This window comes from Bos indicus, chromosome 6, assembly GCF_029378745.1.
Source record: "Bos indicus isolate NIAB-ARS_2022 breed Sahiwal x Tharparkar chromosome 6, NIAB-ARS_B.indTharparkar_mat_pri_1.0, whole genome shotgun sequence".
Lineage (NCBI taxonomy): Eukaryota > Metazoa > Chordata > Mammalia > Artiodactyla > Bovidae > Bos > Bos indicus.
Genome location: NC_091765.1, coordinates 45,581,860 through 45,597,679, shown reverse-complemented (window position 1 = coordinate 45,597,679; position 15,820 = coordinate 45,581,860). Strand labels below are relative to the sequence as shown.

Below are 15,820 nucleotides of genomic sequence, written 5' to 3'. Positions count from 1 at the left end.
CAAAAGGAGAAACCACAATGATGCTTTCCTACTTTCTACTTTCTGCATTTATTCTATCTCGTTACAATAACCTCATAATAATATATCTCTATATAACTTTTATATTCTTAAATCTCCTTAAATTAAATTACTACACATCATATATTAATTACTATCTGGTTTGAGCACTGAAGAATGGATGCTTTTGAACTGTGGTGTTGGAGAAGACTCTTGAGAGTCCCTTGGACTGCAAAGAGATCCAACCAGTCCATCCTAAAGGAGATCAGTCCTGGGTATTCATTGGAAGGAATGATGCTAAAGCTGAAACTCCAATACTTTGGCCACCTCATGTGAAGAGTTGACTCAATGGAAAAGACCCTGATGCTGGGAGGGATTGGGGGCAGGAGGAGAAGGGGACGACAGAGGATGAGATGGTTGGATGGCATCACTGACTTGATGGACATGGGTTTGGGTAAACTCCAGGAGTTAGTGATGGACAGGGAGGCCTGGCGTGCTGTGATTCATGGGGTTGCAAAGAGTCGGACACGACTGAGCAACTTAACTGAACTCAACTGAACTATATGCTTAAAAATACCACTTCAGAATCAGAGAGGCATAAGTTTGAGTCACCACTCAGTCATTCTAGTAGTATGAAGTTGATGAGGTTAACTTAACTTCTCCAAGCCTCAATTTTCATCTAAGTAAACCACCTTGGCAGGATTAAATAGTATCTCATGGAGCAGGAAACAGCAGCCCACTTCAGTATTCTGGCCTGGAGAATCCCATGGACAGAGGAGCCTGGTGGGCTACAGTCCTTGGGGTCGCAAAGAGTTGGATACAACTGAGTGACTTTCACTTCACTTCTCATGGAAAACACCTCACATAATGCCTGGCTCAGTGATACCCAATTTTCATTAATTCTCCTTTCAACGTTTTTCGTTATTGATTTAATTCCCATAAATTAAGTAGATACCAAGTTAATTCCCGTAAATTAAGTAGATATGACTAAGTACTGTAGTTAAGGGGCAATCGAGTTATCTTAAAAAAAGTCACCTCCATCAAAGGACTTTAAAATCTATTAAAAGCTCAGGAAGACATTTTTAACAGATCCCAGTATCCTTTCCACTTAACCTAGACAAGACTTCAGAATCCTTCTCAACACAGCAGCCCAGGTAACCAGAAAGAGCTGTCACGAGAGTGAAAACCTGTTTGTCATCAGCAACCCAGACTAGAGGCTTTGTAAGCATCTCCCAGCACATACAGCACAATGCCTACCACAAAGGAAAGGATGAATTTTCTTCACAAGTTTACCAACAAATTAAACCTGTGACTCAATTCCAGTTAACCCAATAAAACATTTTAAAAATGTAGATTTTTAAAGACAGATGTTATAGCTTTAAAAAATTTGTTTAGTTCTTTTATTAATACTACTTCAATAAAGAAGGTTACAGTAAATCTTCATGGAACTGGATTTGGCAATGATTCTTAGCTATGATAACAAAAGCACACACAACAACAACAAAAAAAATTGAAAGATGAGACCCTTTGATACACTCCTGTGGTAAAGAATCCCCCTGCCAATGCAAGAGACACAAGGGATTCAGGTTGAATCCCTGGGTTGCGAAGATCCCCTGGAGTGGCAACCCACTCCAATATTCTTGTCCAAGAATCCCATGGACAGAGGAGCCTGGCGAGCTACAGTCCATGGGTCACAAACAGTCAGACTCGACTGAGTGCATGCATGCACACACACACACCTAGAACATATAAAGAACTCCTGCAGCTCAACTACAAAAACAGCAATGACCTTGTTAAAGTAGACAAAGGACATGAATAGACATTTCTCCAAGAAGATATATAAATGGCCAAAATGCATTTGAAAAGATGGTCAACACCATTAATACAGAAGGAAAACAAAAATCAAAAGCATAATGACATACCACTACACAACGGCTAGGATGTCTCTCCTAGCAAAAAATAATAATAGTACACATTAACAAAGACATGCAGAAACTGGAACCCTCCTACATTGCTGCTGCCGCCGCTGCTAAGTCACTTCAGTCGTGTCCGACTATGTGTGACCCCATAGACGGCAGCCCACCCGACTCCTCCGTCCCTGGGATTCTCCAGGCAAGAAAACTGGAGTGGGTTGCCATTTCCTTCTCCAAGACATGAAAGTGAAAAGTGAAAGTGAAGTCGCTCAGTCGTATCTGACTCGTAGCGACCCCATGGACTGCAGCCTACCAGGCTCCCCCGTCCAATGGGATTTTCCAGGCAGGAGTACTGGAGTGAGGTGCCATTGCCTACACTGCTGGGGGGGATGTAAAATGGTGCAGCTACTGTAGAAAACGGGTTGGTAATTTCTCAAAAAACTAAACAGTATTATCATATGATCCAGTAATTCTACTCCTAGAGATATATATAAAGAAATGAAAACAGGGACTCAAACTATTTATACACCAACATGTGTTGACTATTACACACAACGGCCAAAAGGTGGAAACATCTGGGTGTCCACTGATGGATAGACAAGATGTGGTACACATATACAAAGGAATATCATTCAGCCATAAAAAGGATGAAGTTTTGATACATGCTACAACATGGATGAGCCTTGAAAACCCTACTCTAAGTGAAATAAGCCATATACAACAGGACAAATACGGATGATTCCATTATCTTAAGTACCCAGAATGGTCAAATTCATAGAGACAAAAAGTAGATCAGAGGTTATCACAGACTGGAGGAAGGTGCAATGGAGAGTTATTACTTAACAGTGACAGAATTTCTCTTTGGGGTGAGGAACATAGTGGTGTGATGGTTGCACAACACTGTTAATATAATTATCGCCACTTCATTCTGTCGTTTTTGAGATTGCATCCAAGTACTGCATTTTGGACTCTTTTGTTGACCATGATGGCTACTCCATTTCTTCTAAAGGATTCCTGCCCACAGTAGTAGATATAATGGTCATCTGAGTTAAATTCACCCATTCCAGCCCATCTTAGTTCATTGATTCCTAGAATGTCGACATTCACTCTTGCCATCTCTTGTTTGACCACTTCCAATTTGCCTTGATTCATGGACCTAATATTCCAGGTTCCTATGCAATGTTGTTGGAAGAGGGTGTTTGTTATGACCAGTGCATTTTCTTGGCAAAACTCTATTAGTCTTTGCCCTGCTTCATTCCGTATTCCAAGGCCAAATTTGCCTGTTACTCCAGGTGTTTCTTGACTTCCTACTTTTGCATTCCAGTCCCCTATCATGAAAAGGACATCTTTTTTGGATGTTAGTTCTAAAAGGTCTTGTAGGTCTTCATAGAACCGTTCAATTTCAGCTTCTTCAGTGTTACTGGTTGGGGCATAGACTTGGATTACTGTGATATTGAATGGTTTGCCTTGGAAACGAACAGAGATCATTCTGTCATTTTTGAGATTGCATCCAAGTACTGCATTTCGGACTCTTTTGTTGACCATGATGGCCACTCCATTTCTTCTGAGGGATTCCTGCCCGCAGTAGTAGATATAATGGTCATCTGAATTAAATTCACCCATTCCAGTCCATTTCAGTTTGCTGATTCCTAGAACGTTGACATTCACTCTTGCCATCTCTTCTTTGACCACTTCCAATTTGCCTTGATTCATGGACCTGACATTCCAGGTTCCTATGAAATATTGCTCTTTACAGCATTGGACCTTGCTTCTATCACCAGTCACATCCACAGCTGGATATTGTTTTTGCTTTGGCTCCATCCCTTCATTCTTTCTGGAGTTATTTCTCCACTGATCTCCAGTATCATATTGGGTACCTACTGCCCTGGGGAGTTTCTCTTTCAGTATCCTATCATTTTGCCTTTTCATACTGTTCATGGGGTTCTCAAGGCAAGAATACTGAAGTGGTTTGCCATTCCCTTCTCCAGTGGACCACATTCTGTCAGATCTCTCCACCATGACCTGCCCGTCTTGGGTTGCCCCACGGGCATGGCTTAGTTTCATTGAGTTAGACAAGGCTATGGTCCTAGTCAAAGTGGAGAGTAAAAAAGTTGGCTTAAAGCTCAACATTCAGAAAATGAAGATCATGGCATCCGGTCCCATCACTTCATGGCAAATAGATGGGGAAACAGTGGAAACAGTGTCAGACTTTATTTTTCTGGGCTCCAAAATCACTGCAGATGGTGACTGCAGCCATGAAATTAAAAGATGCTTACTCCTTGGAAGGAAAGTTATGACCAACCTAGATAGCATATTCAAAAGCAGAGACATTTCTTTGCTAACAAAGGTTCGTCTAGTCAAGGCTATGGTTTTTCCAGTGGTCATGTATGGATGTGAGAGTTGGACTGTGAAGAAGGCTGAGCACCAAAGAATTGATGCTTTTGAACTGTGGTGTTGGAGAAGACTCTTGAGAGTCCCTTGGGCTGCAAGGAGATCCAACCAGTCCATTCTGAAGGAGATCAGCCCTGGGATTTCTTTGGAAGGAATGATGCTAAAGCTGAAACTCCAGTACTTTGGCCACCTCATGCGAAGAGTTGACTCACTGGAAAAGACTCTGATGCTGGGAGGGATTGGGGGCAGGAGGAGAAGGGGACGACAGAGGATGAGATGGCTGGATGGCATCACTGACTCGATGGACGTGAGTCTGAGTGAACTCCGGGAGTTGTTAATGGACAGGGAGGCCTGGCATGCTGCGATTCATGGGATCGCAACGAGTCGGACACGACTGAGAGACTGATCTGATTTGATCCAATGTTGCTCTTTATAGTATCGAACCCTGCTTCCATCACCAGTCCCATTCACAACTGGGTGTTGTTTTTGCTTTGGCTCCATCCCTTCTTTCTTTCTGGAGTTATTTCTCCACTGATCTCCAGTAGCATATTGGGCACCTACCAACCTGGGGAGTTCATCTTTCAGTGTCCTATCTTTTTGCCTTTTCACACTGTTCATGGGGTTCTTGAGGCAAGAATACTGAAGTGGTTTGCCATTCCCTTCTCCAGTAGACCACATTCAGACCTCTCCACCATGACCTGGCCATCTTGGGTGGCCCCACATGGCATGGCTCAGTTTCATTGAGTTAGACAAGGCTGTGGTCCACGTGATCAGAAAGGCAATGCCAAAGAATGCTCAAACTACTACACAATTGCACTCATCTCACACACTAGGAAAGTAATGCTCAATATTCTCCAAGCCAGGCTTCGGCAATATGTGAACCGTGAAATCCCAAATGTTCAAGATGGTTTTAGAAAAGGCAGAGGAACCAGAGATCAAATTGCCAACATCCGCTGGATCATCGAAAAATCAAGAGAGTTCCAGAAATACATCTATTTCTGCTTTATTGACTACATCAAAGCCTTTGCCTATGTGGATCACAATAAACTGTGGAAAATTCTGAAACAGATGGGACTATGAGACCACCTGACCTGCCAATTCTGAAGGAGATGGGACTATGAGACCACCTGACCTGCCTCTTGAGAAATCTGTATGCAGGTCAGGAAGCAACAGTTAGAACTGGACATGGAACAACAGACTGGTTCCAAATAGGAAAAGGAGTACATCAAGTCTGTATATTGTCACCCTGCTTATTTAATTTGTATGCAGAGTACATCATGAGAAATGCTGGGCTGGAGAAAGCACAAGCTGGAATCAAGATTGCTGGAAGAAATATCAGTAACCTCAGATATGGAGATGACACCACCCTTATGGCACAAAGTGAAGAAGAAGTAAAGAGCCTCTTGATGAAAGAGGAGAGTGAAAAAGTTGGCTTAAAGCTCAACATTGAGAAAATGAAGATCATGGCATCCGGTCCCATCACTTCATGGGAAATAGATGGGGAAACAGCGGAAACAGTGTCAGACTTTATTTTTCTGGGCTTCAAAATCACTGCAGATGGTGACTGCAGCCATGAAATTAAAAGACGCTGACTCCTTGGAAGAAAAGTTATGACCAACCTAGACAGCATATTAAAAAGCAGAGACATTACTTTGCCAACAAAGGTTCGTCTAGTCAAGGCTATGGTTTTTCCAGTGGTCATGTATGGATGTGAGAGTTGGACTATAAAGAAAGCTGAGCACTGAAGAATTGATGCTTTTGAACTGTGGTGTTGGAGAAGACTCTTGAGAGTCCCCTGGACTGTAAGGAGATCCAACCAGTCTATCCTAAAGGAGATCAGTTCTGGGTGTTCATTGGAAGGAGCGATGCTGAAGCTTAAAGTCCAATACTTTGGCCACCTCATGCAAAGAGTTGACTCATTTGAAAAGACCCTGGTGCTGGGAAAGATTGAGGGCAGGAGGAGAAGGGGACGACAGAGGATGAGATGGTTGGATGGCATCACCAACTCGATAGACATGGGTTTGGGTGGACTCTGGGAGTTGGTGATGGACAGGGAGGCCTGGCGTGCTGTGGTTCACGGGGTCGCAAAGAATCTGACACGACTGAGCAACTGAACTGGCAAATGTTAAACATACATTTTACCACAACAAAAATACACTAATTACTTAAAGTAAACTTGAAGGCACAGCGAAAAAAATCAACAATGGGATAATAAATTAAAAGTGACATCCCATCAGTACCTTTCCACACACTGAGATCGGGATAAAGGAGGCTGACAGCTTCGGTTATGGGCTTCCCGGGCAGCAAGTCTGGCTCCTGACAACTGAAAGAAAGTACAAAACCCACTTAGTAAATCATCAAACTGGCTAATATCCTAGAAAAAGTGGTATCATATTCAAACACCAAGAAGCCAGAAACTCAAGCAGCTCAAAGCGGTAAACAGGCATTCATTTCAGGGGAAAACAAAAGACATTAACCTGGGGAAACTCTAGAGCAGTTTCAAATAGTAAACAACGTATTGAAGCACTGAGAGATTAATTCACACATGGTGATCTTAACAAGTCTACAAAAGAGTGGCACACAGATTGTTTGCCAATAAACCTAACAAAGCTGAAAGTTTTCTAGTCAAAACTTTCAGAAACTTGAATTGGCACTGAGCCAAGAGGATACCAAGCTCATAAATGTATCTCTAAGTGCCTTCCTCAGCCATCCAGTAGCTGAAAAAAGGATCTTTGATGCAAACACTTCCCAAAAAGGGTTTTTCTAAAACATTTCCTGGAATGATCATGACTTGCATTCTTCACAAAGAAATCTATATTTGCAAACTCAATATTAATACCTCAGAAAGTTTTAAAGGAAATTCATTCTTTGAGACAGTAGTTTAAGACATCAATAGAGTAAGTTCAAAGTAAATATAAATTCCAATCTCTGGACCAAAAAACATGGTATCTTCATCTCTTAAGAGGTTTATCTCATACATTCTCAACAAAATGTCACACATGTCAAAAATAAATAAATATATCCAAAAAGGTGATATACCTTTTCATCTTCCCATTGAAAAAAACTACAATCTTTTCTGTCTCTACAAGCTGAGCAGGCATAAAACCTCCGTGTTTCTTCTTTCCCTTGGTTCACCTTTACAAACATAAGAGTAGGTCCTAGTTCCAAGAGAAAAAACATGTCAAACAGTCGATATCAATCAAATTTCAAATTTCTAGTTTTCACCGACCTTAAATAAAATGTTTTAGTTTTATGGATGAAAGTGAAAGTGAAGTCGTGTTCGACTCTTTGCGACCCCATGGACTGTAGCCTAAAAGGCTCCTTCGTCCATGGGATATTCCAGGCAAGAGTGCTGGAGTGGATTGTCATTTCCTTCTCCAGGGATCTTCCAGACCCAGGAAACGAACCCGGGTCTCCCGCATTGCAGGCAGACGCTTTACCTTCTGAGCTTAAATGCAATACTTTGAGATAGATATAGATATAGATATTTTTTTTTTTACCGAAAGTCACAACATTCAGGCACCGACTACTTAGGAAATATATTTTGAAAACCAGTCTCTCCAGAAAGAAAATGCTAGTGCCAGTACAGTTGCAGTCCACATGGTGAACCGTCTAGGTCCTGACACAACAGAGTTCGAACAACTGTTACCTCCGCTCAGTTATTTTTTCAGTGAAACCCTCAGCTTTTAGATTTGGACACACTTTCTCTCCGCGAGTTAGAGAAAACCTGGGTCTGGTTTCTAAGCAAGAATTCATTATTTCGCGCCTCCCTAACTTTTTTTTAACTAAAAATAAAGCAAATCAACAAATGAAATATCCAAGTACTTGGCACTGGGAATTACTCAATAACACACATCCTTTGTGCCTAGCCTCTGCCTCGTCCCTTTAAAAAAGATGTCACCGCGATGGAGCCAAAATCACAACAGGAAGGCTTCTTTGAAGGTTTCTTAAGTAAGTGGAAAAGCTCAACTTCCCGAGGAAGGAGCGTCTTCTAGAACTATACTCAGTGGGAGAGAGAGGCAGATAAAAATTTGGGAGCCCTAAATGCCCCAGGCGCCCTCAGGCTAACCACGCCCCTTGGCGCTCGACAGCCAGGCAGAGCCCAGACGCGGACCCACCGTGAGGGCACAGCGGGGCGGGGGTGGCGGGATCAGAAGAAAGCACCACCTCGACTCCCGAGTATCCCTGGCGACCTGAGCTCCCCTCTGCCTCCAAGGTTCCAAGCCGGTCCCTGGAGGTCGCCATCTTCCCACCGCCGTCCCGAAAGCCTCAGTCCGGACCAAAGAGGCTGAGAAAGAGCGCCGCTTGGACCTGCAGCCACTTTAGAGCGCCCCCACGCGCCTAGGAGGAACTTCGGCCGCTGGAGCGGAGGTCATGCCCCTAAACCCTGTCCCTAGCTAGCTGGAGGCTAAGAGGTCCCTCTCCTGGGAGTGAGTGGGAGACGGGATGGGTTGACAGGCATCTTGTTGGACCCTGTGCAGTAAGCTCACCTATTTTCTGCCTCAGCCTTAATACCTTAGGATCCGTGAGTACCCTCCTTGCGTAAGAATATAGCCAGGAGATGAAATGACTCTTGGGCTTCCCTTGAGGCTCAGCTGGTAAAGAATCGCCTGAAGTGGGGGAGACTTGGGTTCTATCCCTGGATTGCAAAAAACCCCTGGAGAAGGGAAAGGCTACCCACTCCAGTATTCTGGCCTAGAGAATTCCACAGACTGTATAGTCCATGGGGTCGCAAAGAGTCAGACACAACTGAACAACTTTCACTCTTACACTCTTTGAAGGTTATGACCACAGATGACTCTTAGCAGTGCAGCAAAGATTTTGTCTGGTTAAAAATCCAAAAGGCAACATAACTACCACCACCAGCCACGACTGATAAAAATAGCTGAAGGCTCAACTTAGTAAAGATGCCAGTTATACCCATATTTACAGCGTATCTTTGTCAGATGTTTGTAGATTTGGACAATATTATTCTGAAATTCATAAGGATAGGTGAGAAAACTACAATAGCCTAAACAGTTTTGAAAAATAATAAAGTAGGAGAAATTAGTTTACCCAGTTTCAAGACTTATTATGTAACTGCAGTAAACACATGAATGGTTGTGATGAAATAGTCAATATCTATAGTATGTAATATATACTATATATACACAGAGCTCCACCCATCAACAGAAAATTGAATTAAAGATTTACTGAGCATGGCCCCACCCATCAGAACAAGACCCAGTTTCCCCCTCAGTCAATCTATCCCATCAGGAAGCTTCCATAAGCCTCTTATCCTTCTCTATCAGAGGGCAGACAGACTGAAAACCACAATCACAGAAAACTAATCAAATTGATCACATTCACCACAGCCTTGTATAACTCAGTGAAACTATGATTCTTGCCATGTAGGGCCAACCAAGATGGACGGATCATGGTAGAGAGTTCTGAAAAAACGTGGTCCACTGGAGAAGGGAAAGGCAAACCACTTCAGTATTCTTGCCTTGAGAACCCCATGAACACTATGAAAAGGCAGAAAGATAGGACACTGAAAGATGAATGCCCCAGGTCAGTAGGTGCCCAATATGCTACTGGAGAAGAGTGGAGAAATAACTCCAGAAAGAATGAAGAGACAGAGGCAAAGCAAAAACAACACCCAGTTGTGGAGGTGACTGGTAATGGAAGTAAGGCCCAATGCTGTAAAGAGCAATATTGCATAGGACCTGGAATGTTAGGTCCATGAATCAAGGCAAATTGGAAGTGGTCAAACAGGAGATGGCAAGAATGAACATTGATATTTTAGAAATCAGTGAACTAAAGTGGGCTGGAATGGGTGAATTTCACTCAGATGACCATTATATCTACTACTGTGGGCAAGAATCCCTTAGAAGAAATGGAGTTGCCATCATAGTCAACAAAAGAGTCTGTAATGCAGTACTTGGATGCAATCTCAAAAATGACAGAAAGATCTCTATTCGTTTCCAAGGCAAACCAATCAATATCACAGTAATCCAAGTCTATGCCCCAACCAGTAATGCTGAAGAAGCTGAAGTTGAACAGTTCTATGAAGACCTACAAAACCTTCTAGAACTAACACCCAAAAAAAGATGTTCATTATAAGGGACTGGAATACAAAAGTAGGAAGTCAAGAATCACCTGGAGTAACAGGCAAATTTGGCCTTGGAGTACAGAATAAAGCAGGGCAAAGGCTAGTAGAGTTTTGCCAAGAAGACGCACTTGTCATAGCAAACACCCTCTTCCAACAACACAAGAGAAGACTCTAAACATGGACATCACCAGATGGTCAACACTGAAATCAGATTGATTATATTCTTTGCAGCCAAAGATGGAGAAGCTCTATCCAGTCAGCAAAAACAAGACGGGGAGCTGACTGTGACTCAGATCATTAACTCCGTATTGCCAAATTCAGACATAAGTTGAAGAGAGTAGGGAAAACCACTAGGCCATTCAGGTATGACCCAAATCAAATCCCTTATGATTATACACGGGAAGTGAGAAATAGATTTAAGGGACTAGATCTGATAGAGAGTGCCTGATGGACTGTGGATGGAGATTCATGACATTGTACAGGAGACAGGGACCAAGACCATCCCTCCAAAAAAAAGAAATGCAAAAAAGCAAAATGGCTGTCTGAGGAGGCCTTACAAATACCTGTGAAAAGACAAGAAGCAAAAAGCAAAGGAGAGAAGGAAAGATATACCCATTTGAATGCAGAGTTCCAAAGAATAGCAAGGGAAGATAAGAAAGCCTTCCTCAGTGATCAGTGCAAAGAAATAGAGGAAAACAATAAAATGCGAAAGACTAGAGATCTCTTGAAGAAAATTCAAGATACCAAGGGAACATTTCATCCAAAGATGGGCTCAATAAAGGACAGGAATGTTATGGACCTAACAGAAGAAGAAGATAATAAGAAGAGGTGGCAAGAATACACAAAAGACCTATACAAAAAAATCTTCATGACCCAGATAATCACGATGGTGTGATCACTCACCTAGAGCCAGACATCCTGGAATGTGAAGTCAAGTGCGCCTTAGAAAACATCACTATGAACAAAGCTAATGGAGGTGATGGAATTCCAATTGAGCTATTTCAAATCCTGAAAGATGATGCTGTGAGTGCTGCACTCAATATGCCAGCAAATTTGGAAAACTCAGCAGTGGTCACAGGATTGGAAAAGGTCAGTTTTCATTCCAATCCCAAAGAAAGGCAATGCCAAAGAATGCTCAAACTACTGCACAATTGCACTCATCTCACACGCTGGTAAAGAAATGCTCAAAACTCTCCAAGCCAGGCATCAACAATACATGAACCGTGAACTTCCAGATGTTCCAGCTGGTTTTAGAAAAGGCAGAGGAACCAGAGATCAAATTGCCAACATCCACTGGATCATCAGAAAAGCAAGAGAGGTCCAGAAATACATCTATTTCTGCTTTCTCCTTTATTGACTATGCCAAAGCCTTTGACTGTGTGGATCACAACAAACTGTGGACAGTTCTTCAAGAGATGGGAATACCTGACCACCTGACCTGCTCTTGAGAAATCTGTATGCAGGTCAGGCAGCAACAGATAGAACTGGACATGGAACAACAGACTGGTTCCAAATAGGAAAAGGAGTACATCAAGGCTATATATTGTCACCCTGCTTATTTATCTTATATGCAGAGTACATCATGAGAAACGCTGGGCTGGAAGAAGCACAAGCTGGAATCAAGATTGCTGGGAGAAATATCAATACCCTCAGATATGCAGATGACACCACCCTTATGGTAGAAAGCGAAGAACTAAAGAGCCTCCTGATGAAAGTGAAAGAGGAGAGTGAAAAAGTTGGCTTAAAGCTCAACATTCAGAAAACAAAGATCATGGCATCCAGTCCCTTCACTTCATGGCAAGTAGATGGGGAAACAGTGGAAACAGTGACAGACTTTATTTCGGGGGGCTCCAAAATCACTGCACATAGTGACTGCAGCCATGAAGTTAAAAGATGCTTACTCCTTGGAAGAAAAGTTATGACCAACGTAGACAGCGTATTAAAAAACAGAGACATTACTTTGCCGAAAAATGTCCATCTAGTCAAAGCTATGTTTTTTCCAGTAGTCATGTATGTATGTGAGAGCTGGACTATAAAGAAAGCTACGTGCCAAAGAATTGATGCTTTTGAACTGTGGTGTTGGAGAAGACTCTTAAGAGTCCTTGGACTGCAAGGAGATCCAACCAGTCCATCCTAAAGGAAATCTGTCCTGAATATTCATTGGAAGGACTTGATGTTGAAGCTGATACTCCAATACTTTGGCCACCTGATGGGAAGAACTGACTCATTGGAAAAGACCCGGATGCAGGGAAGACTGAAGGCGGGAGGAGAAGGGGACAACAGAGGATGAGATGGTTGGATGGCATCACCGACTCAATGGACATGAGTTTGAGTAAACCCCAGGAGTTTGTGATAGAAAATGAGGCCTGGTGTGCTGCAGTCCATGGGGTCACAGAGAGTCGGACACGACTGAACTAAACTGATAGTATGTAAAAAAAAATGATGCTATTCATACATATTTAGACTCACTCATTTAATACTAATGTATATTAATTTAGAAATACTGCTCTTTTCCTGCACTTTTTATGCAGTAGTTTCACTCAGATCTTCACCTGCACCTGTAGCATCTGGTCTTTGACATAACAATGCCCCTTTTCAAGTTCTCTAGCATGGATTTCTGGAGCACATTATCTGCACTTCTACATTTCCAGTTAGGAAACTTTCAGGACCTGCTGTTGATGGTACTTATGGATGTATCTCAAGCCCTAATTATTCATTCACATTAGCAGTAACACCTCTATTTTTAAAGTTTTGGCTTATAGGTACATATCTGTAATCTTTTAAAGGCTTGTTTGCAAAATTTGCAATTGAATTCATGAAATCATATCACTAGAAATAATTACCAATTTTGGGGTGGGAGGTTAATAAATATGTTCTCAAATGCCGGCCTCTGCCTCTTTAAATGTCTTCCAGGCTTGCTTCTACTCTCCTTTGGAGACTACACCTTTGTCTGCACCAGGTCTTGGTTGCAGCACATGGGATCTTAGTTCCCCAGCCAGGGGTTGAACCTGCTCCCTGAGGAGAAGGGGCTGACAGAGGACGAGGTGGTTGACTGACATACAGACTCAATGAACATAAGTTTGAGCAAGCTCCAGGAGGTGGTGAAAGACAGGGAAGCCTAGCATGCTGCAGCCCATGGGGTCACAAAGAGTCGGACATGACTGAGCAACTGAACAACAAAATGTTAAATAGCATATGTTGGTTCTTTGCTAGAGAGGCCATGCATATGAGCATTAATTTAATGTTTCATTTTATTGTTTCATAATATTTTTAGTTTGTACACAAAAATCCTTGAGTAGAGAAAAGCTCGAGTCTTAGCAGGACTCTGAGACAGACCCTTGTCACATTTCCATCTCAGAGCATGATCTTTAATGCTGCTAAGAAACAATCGATTTTGGTACTCCACCCTGAACAGAGGACAAACTGGTGATCTTCCTATGGAGATCAGGAAGTCTTACTCCTTGACTTTCTGGATAAAAGCCCTCAGTCCCCAAATTTACTGCAGAGAACATGGATGAAGCCATGATAAAAAGCCCTAAGTCCCTAAATCTCCTGCATAGAACATGGGTGAAGCATTTGGTAGTGGTTCTCTGACTGTCTTCTCTACTTTCTCTAACAGATTTCCGGTTTTCCTTTGGGAAAACAACCATCCTCAGTTTTGGCCCATTGTAGTTTTGGGGTTTTTTTTGGCTGTGCTAAGTCTTTGAAGTTCAGGTTCTCTGTTGCAGCATGCAGGTTTCTCTAGTTGAAGCGTCTGGGCTTAGTTGCCCCGTAGCATGTGGGAGCCTAGTTCCCCAACCAGGGACCAAACCTGCATCCCCTGCATCGGAAGGCAGATTCTTAACCACTTTTACCAGGGAAGTCCTTAGTCCATTGTAGTTTGAGAGTACAAAGAACCGTATAGACTGGCTTGGGTTTGGGCAGATGACTTGGAGCTTCTGCTGGAATGCCTGCAAAAGAAGCTGTTACAGGTCCATTTTGTCATCTCAGCGATTTCTTGTAGCGGAGGGGTTCAGCTCTCTAATCTTACCTAAGCTAAGTCATTGTCTAGGTGATCTGCATCCACCTTGACAAGAATGACTCAGCTCTTCTCCACGTGTGCCTCAGCCTCCTGCTGTAACCAAGTGGCCAGCTCGGGCACATTTTTCTCGTGAGAATGACAGAAACACAGTAGAGCTAGGAGAAACAGACAAGCTTCTCAAGGCCTAGGCTTCCAGCTGCACTGTCACTTCTACCTCATTCTTTCGGCTCAAGCAGGTCATGTGGTCAAACATTAATAAGTTACAAGGCAAAGGGAATAGGTCACAAAGGGCTGAAGGACTGGAGGCAGCGACACAGTCTACCACAAAAGCACTCTTTGCTGGGGCAACCAAGTACTGGTGGTACTGTTTGCAACCACTCCCGGGTGGTGCTAGTGGCTGGTGCTCCACAAGAGAAGCCGCCACAGTGAAAAACCTAAGCACTATAACTACAGAATAGCCCCCACTCAGCTGCAACTGGAGAAAGCCTGAGCAGCAATGAAGACCTAGCACAAGCAAAAACAAAGAAATAAATAAAATTATTTTATAAAAAAATAAAGCAAGCATGTACACCTGACAGCTACATTATCATGTAACAGTGTGGTCATGCCAAGCACGTACATGTGAAATATATACTGTATTGTAAGTAACTGTCCTTTTAAAACATTTTGTACACTTTATTAAAAATTAGGTGTTTAGTTAGATTGCCTCATCTATGAATTTCATTTGGAGGGAGTCAAGGGGGTTGGAAAAGTATTTTTTATGAAAAGAGGACAAAGGGGAAAGGTTGGGACCATAGAGGTAATCCAACGCATACAGCTTAGCCTGGTGAGGGTGGGTCACTGAACCACACAGAGCCCCCTTTGAATCCTGCTCCACCGTTCACAAATTAATTATGCCACCCACTTCAGGCAAGGTGCTCAGCATCTTGAGTCTTCCTCAGGTTTACTATATGTAATAATACATGTGGCTTCTGAATCGTGGCAAGAATGAAATGAAAGCACATGTGCAACATTCGGATCCTGGCTGGAAACAGATGGCACAATCACGTGGGGTAACTGAAGGAAGTCTTGTAAGGGGACTGTTTACCAGGTTGCGGGCAGAGTTAAGGTGAACTACCCAGGGAAAGTGTGTTCCCATAGGTCTATTAATAGCTGGAAGTTATTTCCACACCAGGTCTACAGGGCCAAGGAAGTTACTGGAAACCCAAAGAGAATAATTATGTGGAAGGAACAGCCCTGCAGAGCGATGGCTTTCAGCAGAGGGCCTCAGCCAGCCATGACAGGCCCACAGGGAAGAAGCTGGGGGAATAAATATCCAACCTCACTTTCTTCCTTTGGCTCTCAGATCTTTCATCTTTTCATCCCCTATGGGCAAAAAAAAAAAAAAAAAAAAAAAGAAAGATAACA

General features: G+C 42.7%; 1 protein-coding gene across 7 annotated transcripts in view; it reads right to left on the bottom strand.

Moving 5' to 3' along the window:
• The window catches only part of ZCCHC4 (zinc finger CCHC-type containing 4), a 50,851-nt gene extending 42,264 nt beyond the window's left edge, over positions 1-8,587 (bottom strand). For 3 of the 7 annotated variants that reach the window (XR_011567132.1, XM_070791243.1, XM_070791242.1), the window contains exons 1-3: positions 8,420-8,586; positions 7,341-7,459; positions 6,542-6,624 (exon numbers count right to left, since the gene is read on the bottom strand). Coding sequence is in view for 6 of the 7 variants with exons in the window: in XM_070791243.1 (XP_070647344.1) it covers positions 6,542-6,624; positions 7,341-7,459; positions 8,420-8,546 (329 nt within the window). In the remaining variant the exon portion in view is untranslated. Of the gene's footprint in view, positions 1-6,541; positions 6,625-7,340; positions 7,460-8,419 lie in introns of all 7 variants that reach the window. The other 4 variants (XM_019962538.2, XM_019962539.2, XM_019962540.2 and 1 more) reach the window with 2 other exon arrangements.
• Between the last annotated feature and the right edge of the window lie 7,233 nt (positions 8,588-15,820).